Source organism: Pelobates fuscus, chromosome 3 (genome assembly GCF_036172605.1).
Source record: "Pelobates fuscus isolate aPelFus1 chromosome 3, aPelFus1.pri, whole genome shotgun sequence".
In the NCBI taxonomy this organism is placed as follows: Eukaryota; Metazoa; Chordata; class Amphibia; order Anura; family Pelobatidae; genus Pelobates; species Pelobates fuscus.
The window spans coordinates 382,957,582-382,973,093 of record NC_086319.1 but is presented as its reverse complement, the minus strand read 5'-3'; the positions used below and the strand labels follow the sequence as shown (position 1 = coordinate 382,973,093).

At 44.2% G+C, this 15,512-nt stretch overlaps 1 protein-coding gene across 2 annotated transcripts in view; it reads left to right on the top strand.

Annotated features, from left to right (window-relative positions):
• Positions 1–2,310: 2,310 nt before the first annotated feature.
• The window catches only part of IL27RA (interleukin 27 receptor subunit alpha), a 52,605-nt gene continuing 39,403 nt past the window's right edge, over positions 2,311–15,512 (top strand). For both annotated transcript variants that reach the window (XM_063449609.1, XM_063449612.1), the window contains exon 1: positions 2,311–2,405. In XM_063449609.1, coding sequence (XP_063305679.1) covers positions 2,397–2,405 — 9 coding nt within the window. In that variant the 5' untranslated portion in view covers positions 2,311–2,396. The remainder of the gene's footprint in view (positions 2,406–15,512) is intronic.

Genomic DNA, 15,512 nt, shown 5'->3' with positions numbered 1-15,512 from the left:
TAGCATATTGTTTTATGAAGATTGCGGTCGTCTTCCTGTTCTCATGGGTTATTGTTTGAAGGCGATGAGTAAGATTCTATTTGTGTTACGAAGTTAACTGTTCCTGCCTGTGATGTCAAAGAAAGAGGTAGTTATTGGAGAGAATTAGGTAAACAGCACAGCCAAAAAATTCACCTCTGCATTTTCCTCAAAAACAGAACATTTTTCTGGACTCCTGAATTTCCACTTACGGAATTTCAGTACCAAAAAGTAGTTTTTTTTTATAGAAAATTTCCGCTCGGAGATTGAGAATTCAACCCAATTGGCCCAAATTCTGAGAAATTGTAGCTTGGACAATCTCCAAGTCTACAATAAGGCATTTATAGCCTCTGGGACATTATGATTGGCTGGCTCATAATGTACCCTATCACCTTTTTCTCTTTAGTTTAGGCCTCTTGAATTACCATTTCTCGTTGTAAGAAAGTAAAGAAAGAGTCCAGAATTATAATTGCTTTGTGTCTTGAGTAAAATTATAACTTTACAACATTTGAGCAGGATCCTCATCATATCGGGTTTGTACCATTTTTTATTCCCTCTTTTTAATATTGTAAATATTGTGCTGAGGAATACGTTGACGATATATAAATGCCAGTAACAATTAAAGTGAGAAGCATCCCACTTCAAGAAGCTTAAGAAACAACATCAGAAAAGGTAATAATGAGGTCACTTACAACATCCAAACCAAAATGAACTTTCTCTCAGTTTGGACAGAGTTCAGGAGTTTATGTCACTAATGTGGAAGTAGGAGGTGAGTGACAAACCATTTGAAAAAAAGTTTCTTACTGTTAGATGGGGACTTATATAACCATAACCCCTACAGCATGCTTTAGGGGTTCATAACCAACATCGGAATTATAAATACAGACTCAAGGTAATATGTGTCAACAGGACTTGCTAGTAATGCAGCAGGCAAATCTACAAGAAAATGGCATTTCTGCCTGAAAAGGTGGTACATCAGACTGGACTGACAGCCACCTTTAGAGCAAACTCTGGCATCCACAGAAACTATACAGCATGGGACAGGATGCCCAAATCAGGACTGTCTGATACTCATTCGGTCATCGAGTTTCTTCCAGAACGCTTCAAATGCAGGAAATGTTGGTCTCCTTTGTGGTATCAGGTGGCCTGGGTGTGTTCTCTGCCATATTAAAGTCAGCTTGCAGCTGCCACAGCCTCTGGAGGGGCCACCTGGGACCGGGATGACCCCCACCGGTCCATGAAGGGGGAACGAGATCCCACAATCAGGATTGTAGCCGTTGAAGGCGACAGGGGAGCGGCTGTCTCCCCCGCGCCGATCGTGCTGGTAGGCCTTGAGGAGTGCTTCAGTGGTTCCTGCCTATTATGCTACATGTTTGGTATCTGCAGGTATCCCCCGGTTTCGCCTTTCCGTTAGGTGCTTGTGTGAGGAGATTGAGGTACTTTGTAGGCTCATAACCCGGGAGATATGCCTGTAGGAGCAGGAGCACCTCTTTTCTGCATCCTCTCGGCTCAGTGGTCAGGCCCGGCACCCACGTACTTTAATTTTTAATCCTTTTTGTATGTTTTTGTCAGCTGCTCTCTAACCGGGGCAATTAAACCCATATATTATTCGGAACATAACCTCTACAATACGCCTTTCAGTTGAGCACATACAGGGGTAGTCAACCTTCGGCGCTCTAGTTGTTGTGGACTACATATCCACTGATGCTTTGCCAGCATTATGGCTGTAAGAGTATTATGGGGGAGTAAGTTCACAGCATCTGGTGACGGTTGCCTAAACAGTACACTACAGCAGAGCTCACTAGGTTAATAATAACATGTATCTATTTCTCCAAGTCAGACTGAGCTGCTTGATATGAATACAGTTACACATTCCTATTATAGGATCTCCACAGCAGCTCTCAATCCAGATGCCATTTGCTGATGAGAGCAACAGAGGGCAAAGAGTGTTGCAGGTTAGAGAATTAAAAAAAAAAAAAAAAAATGGAAAACAAGGAATGCCAGACAACCCAAAACAAAGTCATAAGGAAGACAAGACAAAGAGGGGGATACCAACAAGGAAATTACAATAAACACACATAGTATGTGAACAGACAGCAGCAACAAACAGACGAGTGAGAAAGCGGAAAAGGAAAAAGGAAGTGAAAAGAGAAGTGGGAGGGAGAGAAAGAGGAAGAGGAGGAAGAGGAAGAGAGAGAGAGAGAGAGAGAGAGAGAGAGAGAGAGAGAGAGAGAGAGAGAGAGAGAGAGAGAGAGAGAGAGAGAGAGAGAGAGAGAGAGAGAGAGAGAGAGAGAGAGAGAGAGAGCTTGCTAGCTCTGAGACACTGAATCCTGAACATGTGGATGCAAGTTGCAGACTGCTAGCAAAACAGCTGCTGAATGACCTGGGTAAGGAGAGCTACAGTAACAGGCACAGAGCTAAGAGTTATAACTTTATACTGAGTACAGGGCACAGAGCTAAGAGTTATACATTTATACTGAGTACAGGGCACAGATATACACTTATACCTACTGTGTCCTGGGCATGTGGGGGAAGGAGTTATACAGTTATCCTAAGTACAGGGCACAGAGCTAAGAGTTATAACTTTATACTGAGTACAGGGCACAGAGCTAAGAGTTATAACTTTATACTGAGTACAGGGCACAGAGCTAAGAGTTATAACTTTATACTGAGTACAGGGCACAGAGCTAAGAGTTATAACTTTATACTGAGTACAGGGCACAGAGAGGGGTCACCTATATCTACTGTGTTCTGGGCATGTGGGGGAAGGGGTTATACAGTTATAGTGAGTACAGGGCACAGAGCTAAGAGTTATAACTTTATACTGAGTACAGGGCACAGAGCTAAGAGTTATAACTTTATACTGAGTACAGGGCACAGAGAGGGGTCAAATATGCCTACTGTGTCCTGGGCATGTGGGGGAAGGGGTTATACAGTTATACTAAGTACAGGGCACAGAGAGGGGTACCTATACCTACTGTGTCCTGGGCATGTGGAGGAAGGGGTTATACAGTTATACTAAGTACAGGGCACAGAGAGGGGTCACCTATAACTACTGTGTCCTGGGCATGTGGGGGAAGGGGTTATACAGTTATACTGAGTACAGAGCGAAGAGTTATAACTTTATACTGAGTACAGGGCACAGAGAGGGGTCACCTATGCCTACTGTGTCCTGGGCATGTGGAGGAAGGGGTTATACAGTTATACTAAGTACAGGGCACAGAGAGGGGTTACCTATACCTACTGTGTCCTGGGCATGTGGAGGAAGGGGTTATACTAAGTACAGGGCACAGAGAGGGGTCACCTATGCCTACTGTGTCCTGGGCATGTGGGGGAAGGGGTTATACAGGTATAATGAGTACAGGGCACTGACAAAACTGTCACAATGATCTTTGGAACAGTACCTAAATTACACAAACTACACAACTCCCACCTATCCATCAAAACAAATTCAAATGGCACACTGACCGCAGTCCACTCTTTCAAATACTTGGGTATGCTGTTAGACCCCAATCTATCTTTTGGCCTCCACATAGAAAAACTTAAACCTAAACTTTATCCAAAACTAGGTGCCCTGTACAGAAACAAATCCTGCCTATGGGAATGTAGTATATGCACCTGCACCGCAAACCCACCATAATAAACTCAATATATTATATTGTATAACTGGTTATGACGATTTGTGCTACAATGTTGCCCTATTTAGCCTTGTACTGCAGAGAACTCCAGATGATTTTTTTCCCCAAGTAGGTAGCTCATAAAGCAGACATTAGGCTGTTAGAGTAGGACCTGCCATGATGGGGTACATTGACGTTGTGGCAGGCTTATGCAATGTATGATCATATAATGTAACTAAACCCCCATTATTTTTTGCCTAGATTAGGTGTTTTTCAAAAACTAACAAAATCTGTCAGCACAGAAGTTGCTGTTTAGTGGATAAGGGAGAGCGCTGGATTTTCTTTTTTACATTGTAATTACTTGGGGAAATAGTTATACAGTTATTCTGAATAAGGGGTGGAAAACAGGGTGAACTGAGTACGGGGCACAGGGTGATATAGTTATACAGTTATACTGAGTACAGGGCACACAGGGTGATATAGTTATACAGTTATACTGAGTACGGGGCACAGGGTGATATAGTTATACAGTTATACTGAGTACAGGGCACACAGGGTGATATAGTTATACAGTTATACTGAGTACGGGGCACACAGGGTGATATAGTTATACAGTTATACTGAGTACGGGGCACACAGGGGGAAATAGTTATACAGTTATACTGAGTACGGGGCACACAGGGTGATATAGTTATACAGTTATACTGAGTACGGGGCACACCGGGTGATATAGTTATACAGTTATACTGAGTACGGGGCACACAGGGTGATATAGTTATACAGTTATACTGAGTACGGGGCACACAGGGTGATATAGTTATACGGTTATACTGAGTACGGGGCACAGAGTGATATAGTTATACAGTTATACTGAGTACGGGGCACACAGGGTGATATAGTTATACGGTTATACTGAGTACGGGGCACACAGGGTGATATAGTTATACAGTTATACTGAGTACGGGGCACAGGGTGATATAGTTATACAGTTATACTGAGTACGGGGCACACAGGGTGATATAGTTATACAGTTATACTGAGTACAGGGCACACAGGGTGATATAGTTATACAGTTATACTGAGTACGGGGCACACAGGGGGAAATAGTTATACAGTTATACTGAGTACGGGGCACACAGGGTGATATAGTTATACGGTTATACTGAGTACGGGGCACACAGGGTGATATAGTTATACAGTTATACTGAGTACGGGGCACACCGGGTGATATAGTTATACAGTTATACTGAGTACGGGGCACACAGGGTGATATAGTTATACAGTTATACTGAGTACGGGGCACACAGGGTGATATAGTTATACGGTTATACTGAGTACGGGGCACACAGAGTGATATAGTTATACAGTTATACTGAGTACGGGGCACACAGGGTGATATAGTTATACGGTTATACTGAGTACGGGGCACACAGGGTGATATAGTTATACAGTTATACTGAGTACGGGGCACAGGGTGATATAATTATACAGTTATACTGAGTACGGGGCACACAGGGTGATATAGTTATACAGTTATACTGAGTACAGGGCACACAGGGTGATATAGTTATACAGTTATACTGAGTACGGCGCACACAGGGTGATATAGTTATACAGTTATACTGAGTACGGGGCACACAGGGGGAAATAGTTATACAGTTATACTGAGTACGGGGCACACAGGGTGATATAGTTATACAGTTATACTGAGTACGGGGCACACAGGGTGATATAGTTATACAGTTATACTGAGTACGGGGCACACAGGGTGATATAGTTATACAGTTATACTGAGTACGGGGCACACAGGGTGATATAGTTATACAGTTATACTGAGTACGGGGCACACAGGGTGATATAGTTATACGGTTATACTGAGTACGGGGCACACAGGGTGATATAGTTATACAGTTATACTGAGTACAGGGCACACAGGGTGATATAGTTATACAGTTATACTGAGTACAGGGCACAGGGTGATATAGTTATACAGTTATACTGAGTATGGGGCACAGGGTGATATAGTTATACAGTTATACTGAGTATGGGGCACAGGGTGATATAGTTATACAGTTATACTGAGTACGGGGCACACAGGGGGAAATAGTTATACAGTTATACTGAGTACGGGGCACACAGGGTGATATAGTTATACAGTTATACTGAGTACGGGGCACACAGGGTGATATAGTTATACAGTTATACTGAGTACAGGGCACACAGGGTGATATAGTTATACAGTTATACTGAGTATGGGGCACAGGGTGATATAGTTATACAGTTATACTGAGTATGGGGCACAGGGTGATATAGTTATACAGTTATACTGAGTACGGGGCACACAGGGTGATATAGTTATACGGTTATACGGAGTACAGGGCACACAGGGTGATATAGTTATACAGTTATACTGAGTATGGGGCACACAGGGTGATATAGTTATACAGTTATACTGAGTACAGGGCACACAGGGTGATATAGTTATACAGTTATACTGAGTATGGGGCACAGGGTGATATAGTTATACAGTTATACTGAGTATGGGGCACAGGGTGATATAGTTATACAGTTATACTGAGTACGGGGCACACAGGGTGATATAGTTATACGGTTATACGGAGTACAGGGCACACAGGGTGATATAGTTATACAGTTATACTGAGTATGGGGCACAGGGTGATATAGTTATACAGTTATACTGAGTATGGGGCACAGGGTGATATAGTTATACAGTTATACTGAGTATGGGGCACAGGGTGATATAGTTATACAGTTATACTGAGTACGGGGCACACAGGGTGATATAGTTATACAGTTATACTGAGTACGGGGCACACAGGGTGATATAGTTATACAGTTATACTGAGTACGGCGCACACAGGGTGATATAGTTATACAGTTATACTGAGTACGGGGCACACAGGGGGAAATAGTTATACAGTTATACTGAGTACGGGGCACACAGGGTGATATAGTTATACCGTTATACTGAGTACGGGGCACACAGGGTGATATAGTTATACAGTTATACTGAGTACGGGGCACACAGGGTGATATAGTTATACAGTTATACTGAGTACGGGGCACACAGGGTGATATAGTTATACAGTTATACTGAGTACGGGGCACACAGGGTGATATAGTTATACGGTTATACTGAGTACGGGGCACACAGGGTGATATAGTTATACAGTTATACTGAGTACAGGGCACACAGGGTGATATAGTTATACAGTTATACTGAGTACAGGGCACAGGGTGATATAGTTATACAGTTATACTGAGCATGGGGCACAGGGTGATATAGTTATACAGTTATACTGAGTACGGGGCACACAGGGTGATATAGTTATACAGTTATACTGAGTACAGGGCACACAGGGTGATATAGTTATACAGTTATACTGAGTATGGGGCACAGGGTGATATAGTTATACAGTTATACTGAGTATGGGGCACAGGGTGATATAGTTATACAGTTATACTGAGTACGGGGCACACAGGGTGATATAGTTATACGGTTATACGGAGTACAGGGCACACAGGGTGATATAGTTATACAGTTATACTGAGTATGGGGCACACAGGGTGATATAGTTATACAGTTATACTGAGTACAGGGCACACAGGGTGATATAGTTATACAGTTATACTGAGTATGGGGCACAGGGTGATATAGTTATACAGTTATACTGAGTATGGGGCACAGGGTGATATAGTTATACAGTTATACTGAGTACGGGGCACACAGGGTGATATAGTTATACGGTTATACGGAGTACAGGGCACACAGGGTGATATAGTTATACAGTTATACTGAGTATGGGGCACAGGGTGATATAGTTATACAGTTATACTGAGTATGGGGCACAGGGTGATATAGTTATACAGTTATACTGAGTATGGGGCACAGGGTGATATAGTTATACAGTTATACTGAGTACGGGGCACACAGGGTGATATAGTTATACAGTTATACTGAGTACGGGGCACACAGGGTGATATAGTTATACAGTTATACTGAGTATGGGGCACAGGGTGATATAGTTATACGGTTATACTGAGTACGGGGCACACAGGGTGATATAGTTATATAGTTATACTGAGTACAGGGCACACAGGGTGATATAGTTATACAGTTATACTGAGTACAGGGCACACAGGGGGATATAGTTATACAGTTATACTGAGTACAGGGCACACAGGGGGATATAGTTATACAGTTATACTGAGTACAGGGCACACAGGGGGATATAGTTATACGGTTATACTGAGTACGGGGCACACAGGGTGATATAGTTATACAGTTATACTGAGTACGGGGCACACAGGGTGATATAGTTATACAGTTATACTGAGTATGGGGCACAGGGTGATATAGTTATACGGTTATACTGAGTACGGGGCACACAGGGTGATATAGTTATATAGTTATACTGAGTACAGGGCACACAGGGTGATATAGTTATACAGTTATACTGAGTACAGGGCACACAGGGGGATATAGTTATACAGTTATACTGAGTACAGGGCACACAGGGGGATATAGTTATAAAGTTATACTGAGTACAGGGCACACAGGGGGATATAGTTATACGGTTATACTGAGTACAGGGCACACAGGGGGATATAGTTATACAGTTATACTGAGTACAGGGCACACAGGGGGATATAGTTATAAAGTTATACTGAGTACAGGGCACACAGGGGGATATAGTTATACAGTTATACTGAGTACAGGGCACACAGGGGGATATAGTTATAAAGTTATACTGAGTACAGGGCACACAGGGGGATATAGTTATACAGTTATGCTGAGTATGGGGCACAGGGTGATATAGTTATACAGTTATACTGAGTACGGGGCACGGGGTTATATAGTTATACAGTTATACTGAGTACGGGGCACACAGGGTGATATAGTTATACGGTTATACTGAGTACAGGGCACACAGGGGGATATAGTTATACAGTTATACTGAGTATGGGGCACAGGGTGATATAGTTATACGTTATACTGAGTACGGGGCACACAGGGTGATATAGTTATACAGTTATACTGAGTACAGGACACACAGGGGGATATAGTTATAAAGTTATACTGAGTACAGGGCACACAGGGGGATATAGTTATAAAGGTATACTGAGTACAGGGCACACAGGGTGATATAGTTATACGGTTATACTGAGTACAGGGCACACAGGGTGATATAGTTATACAGTTATACTGAGTACGGGGCACACAGGGTGATATAGTTATACAGTTATACTGAGTACAGGGCACACAGGGGGATATAGTTATAAAGTTATACTGAGTACAGGGCACACAGGGTGATATAGTTATACGGTTATACTGAGTACAGGGCACACAGGGTGATATAGTTATACAGTTATACTGAGTACAGGGCACACAGGGGGATATAGTTATACAGTTATACTGAGTACAGGGCACACAGGGGGATATAGTTATAAAGTTATACTGAGTACAGGGAACACAGGGGGATATAGTTATACAGTTATACTGAGTATGGGGCACAGGGTGATATAGTTATACAGTTATACTGAGTACGGGGCACAGGGTGATATAGTTATACAGTTATACTGAGTACGTGGCACACAGGGTGATATAGTTATACGGTTATACTGAGTACAGGGCACACAGGGTGATATAGTTATACAGTTATACTGAGTACAGGGCCTACAGGGTGATATAGTTATACAGTTATACTGAGTACAGGGCACACAGGGTGATATAGTTATACAGTTATACTGAGTACAGGGCACACAGAGTGATATAGTTATACAGTTATACTGAGTACGGGGCACACAGGGTGATATAGTTATACAGTTATACTGAGTACGGGGCACACAGGGTGATATAGTTATACAGTTATACTGAGTACGGGGCACACAGGGTGATATAGTTATACAGTTATACTGAGTACAGGGCAAACAGGGTGATATAGTTATACAGTTATACTGAGTACGGGGCACACAGGGTGATATAGTTATACAGTTATACTGAGTACGGGGCACACAGGGGGAAATAGTTATACAGTTATACTGAGTACAGGGCAAACAGGGTGATATAGTTATACAGTTATACTGAGTACGGGGCACACAGGGTGATATAGTTATACAGTTATACTGAGTACGGGGCACACCGGGTGATATAGTTATACAGTTATACTGAGTACGGGGCACACAGGGTGATATAGTTATACAGTTATACTGAGTACGGGGCACACAGGGTGATATAGTTATACAGTTATACTGAGTACGGGGCACACAGGGGGAAATAGTTATACAGTTATACTGAGTACAGGGCAAACAGAGGGATATAGTTATAAAGTTATACTGAGTACGGGGCACACAGGGTGATATAGTTATACAGTTATACTGAGTACGGGGCACACCGGGTGATATAGTTATACAGTTATACTGAGTACGGGGCACACAGGGTGATATAGTTATACAGTTATACTGAATACGGGGCACACAGGGGGAAATAGTTATACAGTTATACTGAGTACGGGGCACAGAGGGTGATATAGTTATACAGTTATACTGAGTACAGGGCAAACAGGGGGATATAGTTATACAGTTATACTGAGTACAGGGCACACAGGGTGATATAGTTATACAGTTATACTGAGTACGGGGCACACAGGGTGATATAGTTATACAGTTATACTGAGTACGGGGCACACAGGGGGAAATAGTTATACAGTTATACTGAGTACGGGGCACACAGGGGGAAATAGTTATACACAGTGGCGTACACATGACCTATGGGGCCCCGTTGCAAAAATTGATCCGTGGCCCCCTCCCCCCCGCACACTTACTCTGCGCAGGCCGGGGCCGCAACACATGGCGGCGGGCACCTGGTCGCAGGGGTTGCAGGGCTGCGACCGCGGTATGTACACCAGTGCATGCAGATGCACACACACTTAAAGGACCACTACAGACACCCAGATCACATCAGCTCAATTAAGTGGTCTGGGTGTCGGGTCCCTCTAGTTTTAACCCTGCAGCTGAAAGCATAGCAGTTTCAGAGAAACTGCTATGTTTCACTGAGGGTTAATCCAGCCTCTAGTGGCTGTCTCACTGACAGCCGCTAGAGGAGCTTCCGCGATTTTAAGACACTGAACGTCCATAGGAAAGCATTGAGTAATGCTTTCCTATGGGCGGTTTGAATGCGCGCACGGCTCTTGCCGTGCATGCGCATTCGGAGCTGAGCGGCGGAGGGATCCCCAGCGCCAAGGGAGTCCGGCGCTGGAGAAAGGTAAGTGCTGAAGACACACACACACTCTCACAAACAGATGCATACACACTAGCTAACAGACACACACATTTACTGACAGAGACACACTCAGCGACAGACATACATACACACTCACTTACAAAACATACTCTCACTGACAAACACACACTCACTAACAGACATCAGACTCACTAACACAAACACACTCAGTAACAGACACACACAGTAACACACTCAGTAACAGACACACACAGTAACACACTCACTGACACTCACTAGCAGACACACTCACACTAACAAACACACTAACACTCACAGTAACACTAATACACACACACTAACACTCACAGTAACACTAACACACACACTAACACTCAAAGTAACACTAATACACACACACACTAACACTCACAGTAACACTAACACACACACACACAAACACTCACAGTAACACTAACACACACACACACAAACACTAATACACACACACACACACTAACACTAATACACACACACACACTAACAATAATACACACACACACACACACACACTAACACTAATACACACACACTAACGCATTTTTTTTTTTAAATTTAATCCCCCCAGCCTCCTTACCTTTTGGAGTGCTGAGGGGATTCCCTGGGGTCCAGTGGTGCTGCTGGGCTCCTTGGAGGCCGGTCACCCGGCGGGCAGTCAGGCGGGCGGGCAGTCAGGCTGGCCGGTGCGCGAGGGAGCACTCTCCCCTGAGTGCTTCCTCTTCAGCTCCCTCACGCGCCGCGTACTGATACCGGCGCCGGAAGATGACGTCATCTTCCGGCTCCGGTATCAGTGCGGTGCGCGAGGGAGCTGAAGAGGAAGCACTCAGGGGAGAGTGCTCCCTCGCGCACCGGCCAGCCTGACTGCCCGCCGGGTGTAAGCAGGGCCAGCCTCGGGGGGCCCGGAGGTGGCTGGCTCCTGGGGCCCCCAGGAGAAGAGGCTGGCCCAGAGCGTACATACCGGGTCGCAGGGGCGGCCGGGCCCCCTGGCGGGCCGGGCCCGGTCGCAGCCGCGACCCCTGCGACCCTGGTATGTACGCCACTGGTTATACAGTTATACTGAGTACGGGGCACACAGGGTGATATAGTTATACAGTTATACTGAGTACGGGGCACACAGGGTGATATAGTTATACAGTTATACTGAGTACGGGGCACACAGGGTGATATAGTTATACAGTTATACTGAGTACGGGGCACACAGGGTGATATAGTTATACAGTTATACTGAGTACGGGGCACACAGGGGGAAATAGTTATACAGTTATACTGAGTACGGGGCACACAGGGGGAAATAGTTATACAGTTATACTGAGTACGGGGCACACAGGGTGATATAGTTATACAGTTATACTGAGTACGGGGCACACCGGGTGATATAGTTATACAGTTATACTGAGTACGGGGCACACAGGGGGAAATAGTTATACAGTTATACTGAGTACGGGGCACACAGGGTGATATAGTTATACAGTTATACTGAGTACGGGGCACACAGGGGGAAATAGTTATACAGTTATACTGAGTACGGGGCACACAGGGGGAAATAGTTATACAGTTATACTGAGTACGAGGCACACAGGGGGAAATAGTTATACAGTTATACTGAGTACGGGGCACACCGGGTGATATAGTTATACAGTTATACTGAGTACGGGGCACACAGGGTGATATAGTTATACGGTTATACTGAGTACAGGGCACACAGGGGGATATAGTTATACAGTTATACTGAGTATGGGGCACAGGGTGATATAGTTATACGGTTATACTGAGTATGGGGCACAGGGTGATATAGTTATACAGTTATACTGAGTACGGGGCACACAGGGTGATATAGTTATACAGTTATACTGAGTACGGGGCACACAGGGGGAAATAGTTATACAGTTATACTGAGTACGGGGCACACAGGGGGAAATAGTTATACAGTTATACTGAGTACGGGGCACACAGGGTGATATAGTTATACAGTTATACTGAGTACAGGGCACACAGGGTGATATAGTTATACAGTTATACTGAGTACGGGGCACACAGGGTGATATAGTTATACAGTTATACTGAGTACGGGGCACACAGGGTGATATAGTTATACAGTTATACTGAGTACGGGGCACACAGGGTGATATAGTTATACAGTTATACTGAGTACGGGGCACACAGGGGGAAATAGTTATACAGTTATACTGAGTACAGGGCAAACAGGGGGATATAGTTATAAAGTTATACTGAGTACGGGGCACACAGGGTGATATAGTTATACAGTTATACTGAGTACGGGGCACACCGGGTGATATAGTTATACAGTTATACTGAGTACGGGGCACACAGGGTGATATAGTTATACAGTTATACTGAGTACGGGGCACACAGGGGGAAATAGTTATACAGTTATACTGAGTACGGGGCACACAGGGTGATATAGTTATACAGTTATACTGAGTACAGGGCAAACAGGGGGATATAGTTATACAGTTATACTGAGTACAGGGCACACAGGGTGATATAGTTATACAGTTATACTGAGTACGGGGCACACAGGGTGATATAGTTATACAGTTATACTGAGTACGGGGCACACCGGGTGATATAGTTATACAGTTATACTGAGTACGGGGCACACAGGGGGAAATAGTTATACAGTTATACTGAGTACAGGGCACACAGGGGGAAATAGTTATACAGTTATACTGAGTACGGGGCACACAGGGTGATATAGTTATACAGTTATACTGAGTACGGGGCACACAGGGTGATATAGTTATACAGTTATACTGAGTACGGGGCACACCGGGTGATATAGTTATACAGTTATACTGAGTACGGGGCACACAGGGTGATATAGTTATACAGTTATACTGAGTACGGGGCACACAGGGGGAAATAGTTATACAGTTATACTGAGTACGGGGCACACAGGGTGATATAGTTATACAGTTATACTGAGTACAGGGCAAACAGGGGGATATAGTTATACAGTTATACTGAGTACAGGGCACACAGGGTGATATAGTTATACAGTTATAATGAGTACGGGGCACACAGGGTGATATAGTTATACAGTTATACTGAGTACGGGGCACACCGGGTGATATAGTTATACAGTTATACTGAGTACGGGGCACACAGGGGGAAATAGTTATACAGTTATACTGAGTACGGGGCACACAGGGTGATATAGTTATACAGTTATACTGAGTACGGGGCACACAGGGTGATATAGTTATACAGTTATACTGAGTACGGGGCACACAGGGGGAAATAGTTATACAGTTATACTGAGTACGGGGCACACAGGGTGATATAGTTATACAGTTATACTGAGTACGGGGCACACAGGGGGAAATAGTTATACAGTTATACTGAGTACGGGGCACACCGGGTGATATAGTTATACAGTTATACTGAGTACGGGGCACACAGGGGGAAATAGTTATACAGTTATACTGAGTACGGGGCACACAGGGTGATATAGTTATACAGTTATACTGAGTACGGGGCACACAGGGGGAAATAGTTATACAGTTATACTGAGTACGGGGCACACAGGGTGATATAGTTATACAGTTATACTGAGTACGGGGCACACAGGGTGATATAGTTATACAGTTATACTGAGTACGGGGCACACAGGGGGAAATAGTTATACAGTTATACTGAGTACAGGGCAAACAGGGTGATATAGTTATACAGTTATACTGAGTACGGGGCACACAGGGTGATATAGTTATACAGTTATACTGAGTACGGGGCACACCGGGTGATATAGTTATACAGTTATACTGAGTACGGGGCACACAGGGTGATATAGTTATACAGTTATACTGAGTACGGGGCACACAGGGTGATATAGTTATACAGTTATACTGAGTACGGGGCACACAGGGGGAAATAGTTATACAGTTATACTGAGTACAGGGCAAACAGAGGGATATAGTTATAAAGTTATACTGAGTACGGGGCACACAGGGTGATATAGTTATACAGTTATACTGAGTACGGGGCACACCGGGTGATATAGTTATACAGTTATACTGAGTACGGGGCACACAGGGTGATATAGTTATACAGTTATACTGAATACGGGGCACACAGGGGGAAATAGTTATACAGTTATACTGAGTACGGGGCACAGAGGGTGATATAGTTATACAGTTATACTGAGTACAGGGCAAACAGGGGGATATAGTTATACAGTTATACTGAGTACAGGGCACACAGGGTGATATAGTTATACAGTTATACTGAGTACGGGGCACACAGGGTGATATAGTTATACAGTTATACTGAGTACGGGGCACACAGGGGGAAATAGTTATACAGTTATACTGAGTACGGGGCACACAGGGGGAAATAGTTATACACAGTGGCGTACACATGACCTATGGGGCCCCGTTGCAAAAATTGATCCGTGGCCCCCTCCCCCCCGCACACTTACTCTGCGCAGGCCGGGGCCGCAACACATGGCGGCGGGCACCTGGTCGCAGGGGTTGCAGGGCTGCGACCGCGGTATGTACACCAGTGCATGCAGATGCACACACACTTAAAGGACCACTACAGACACCCAGATCACA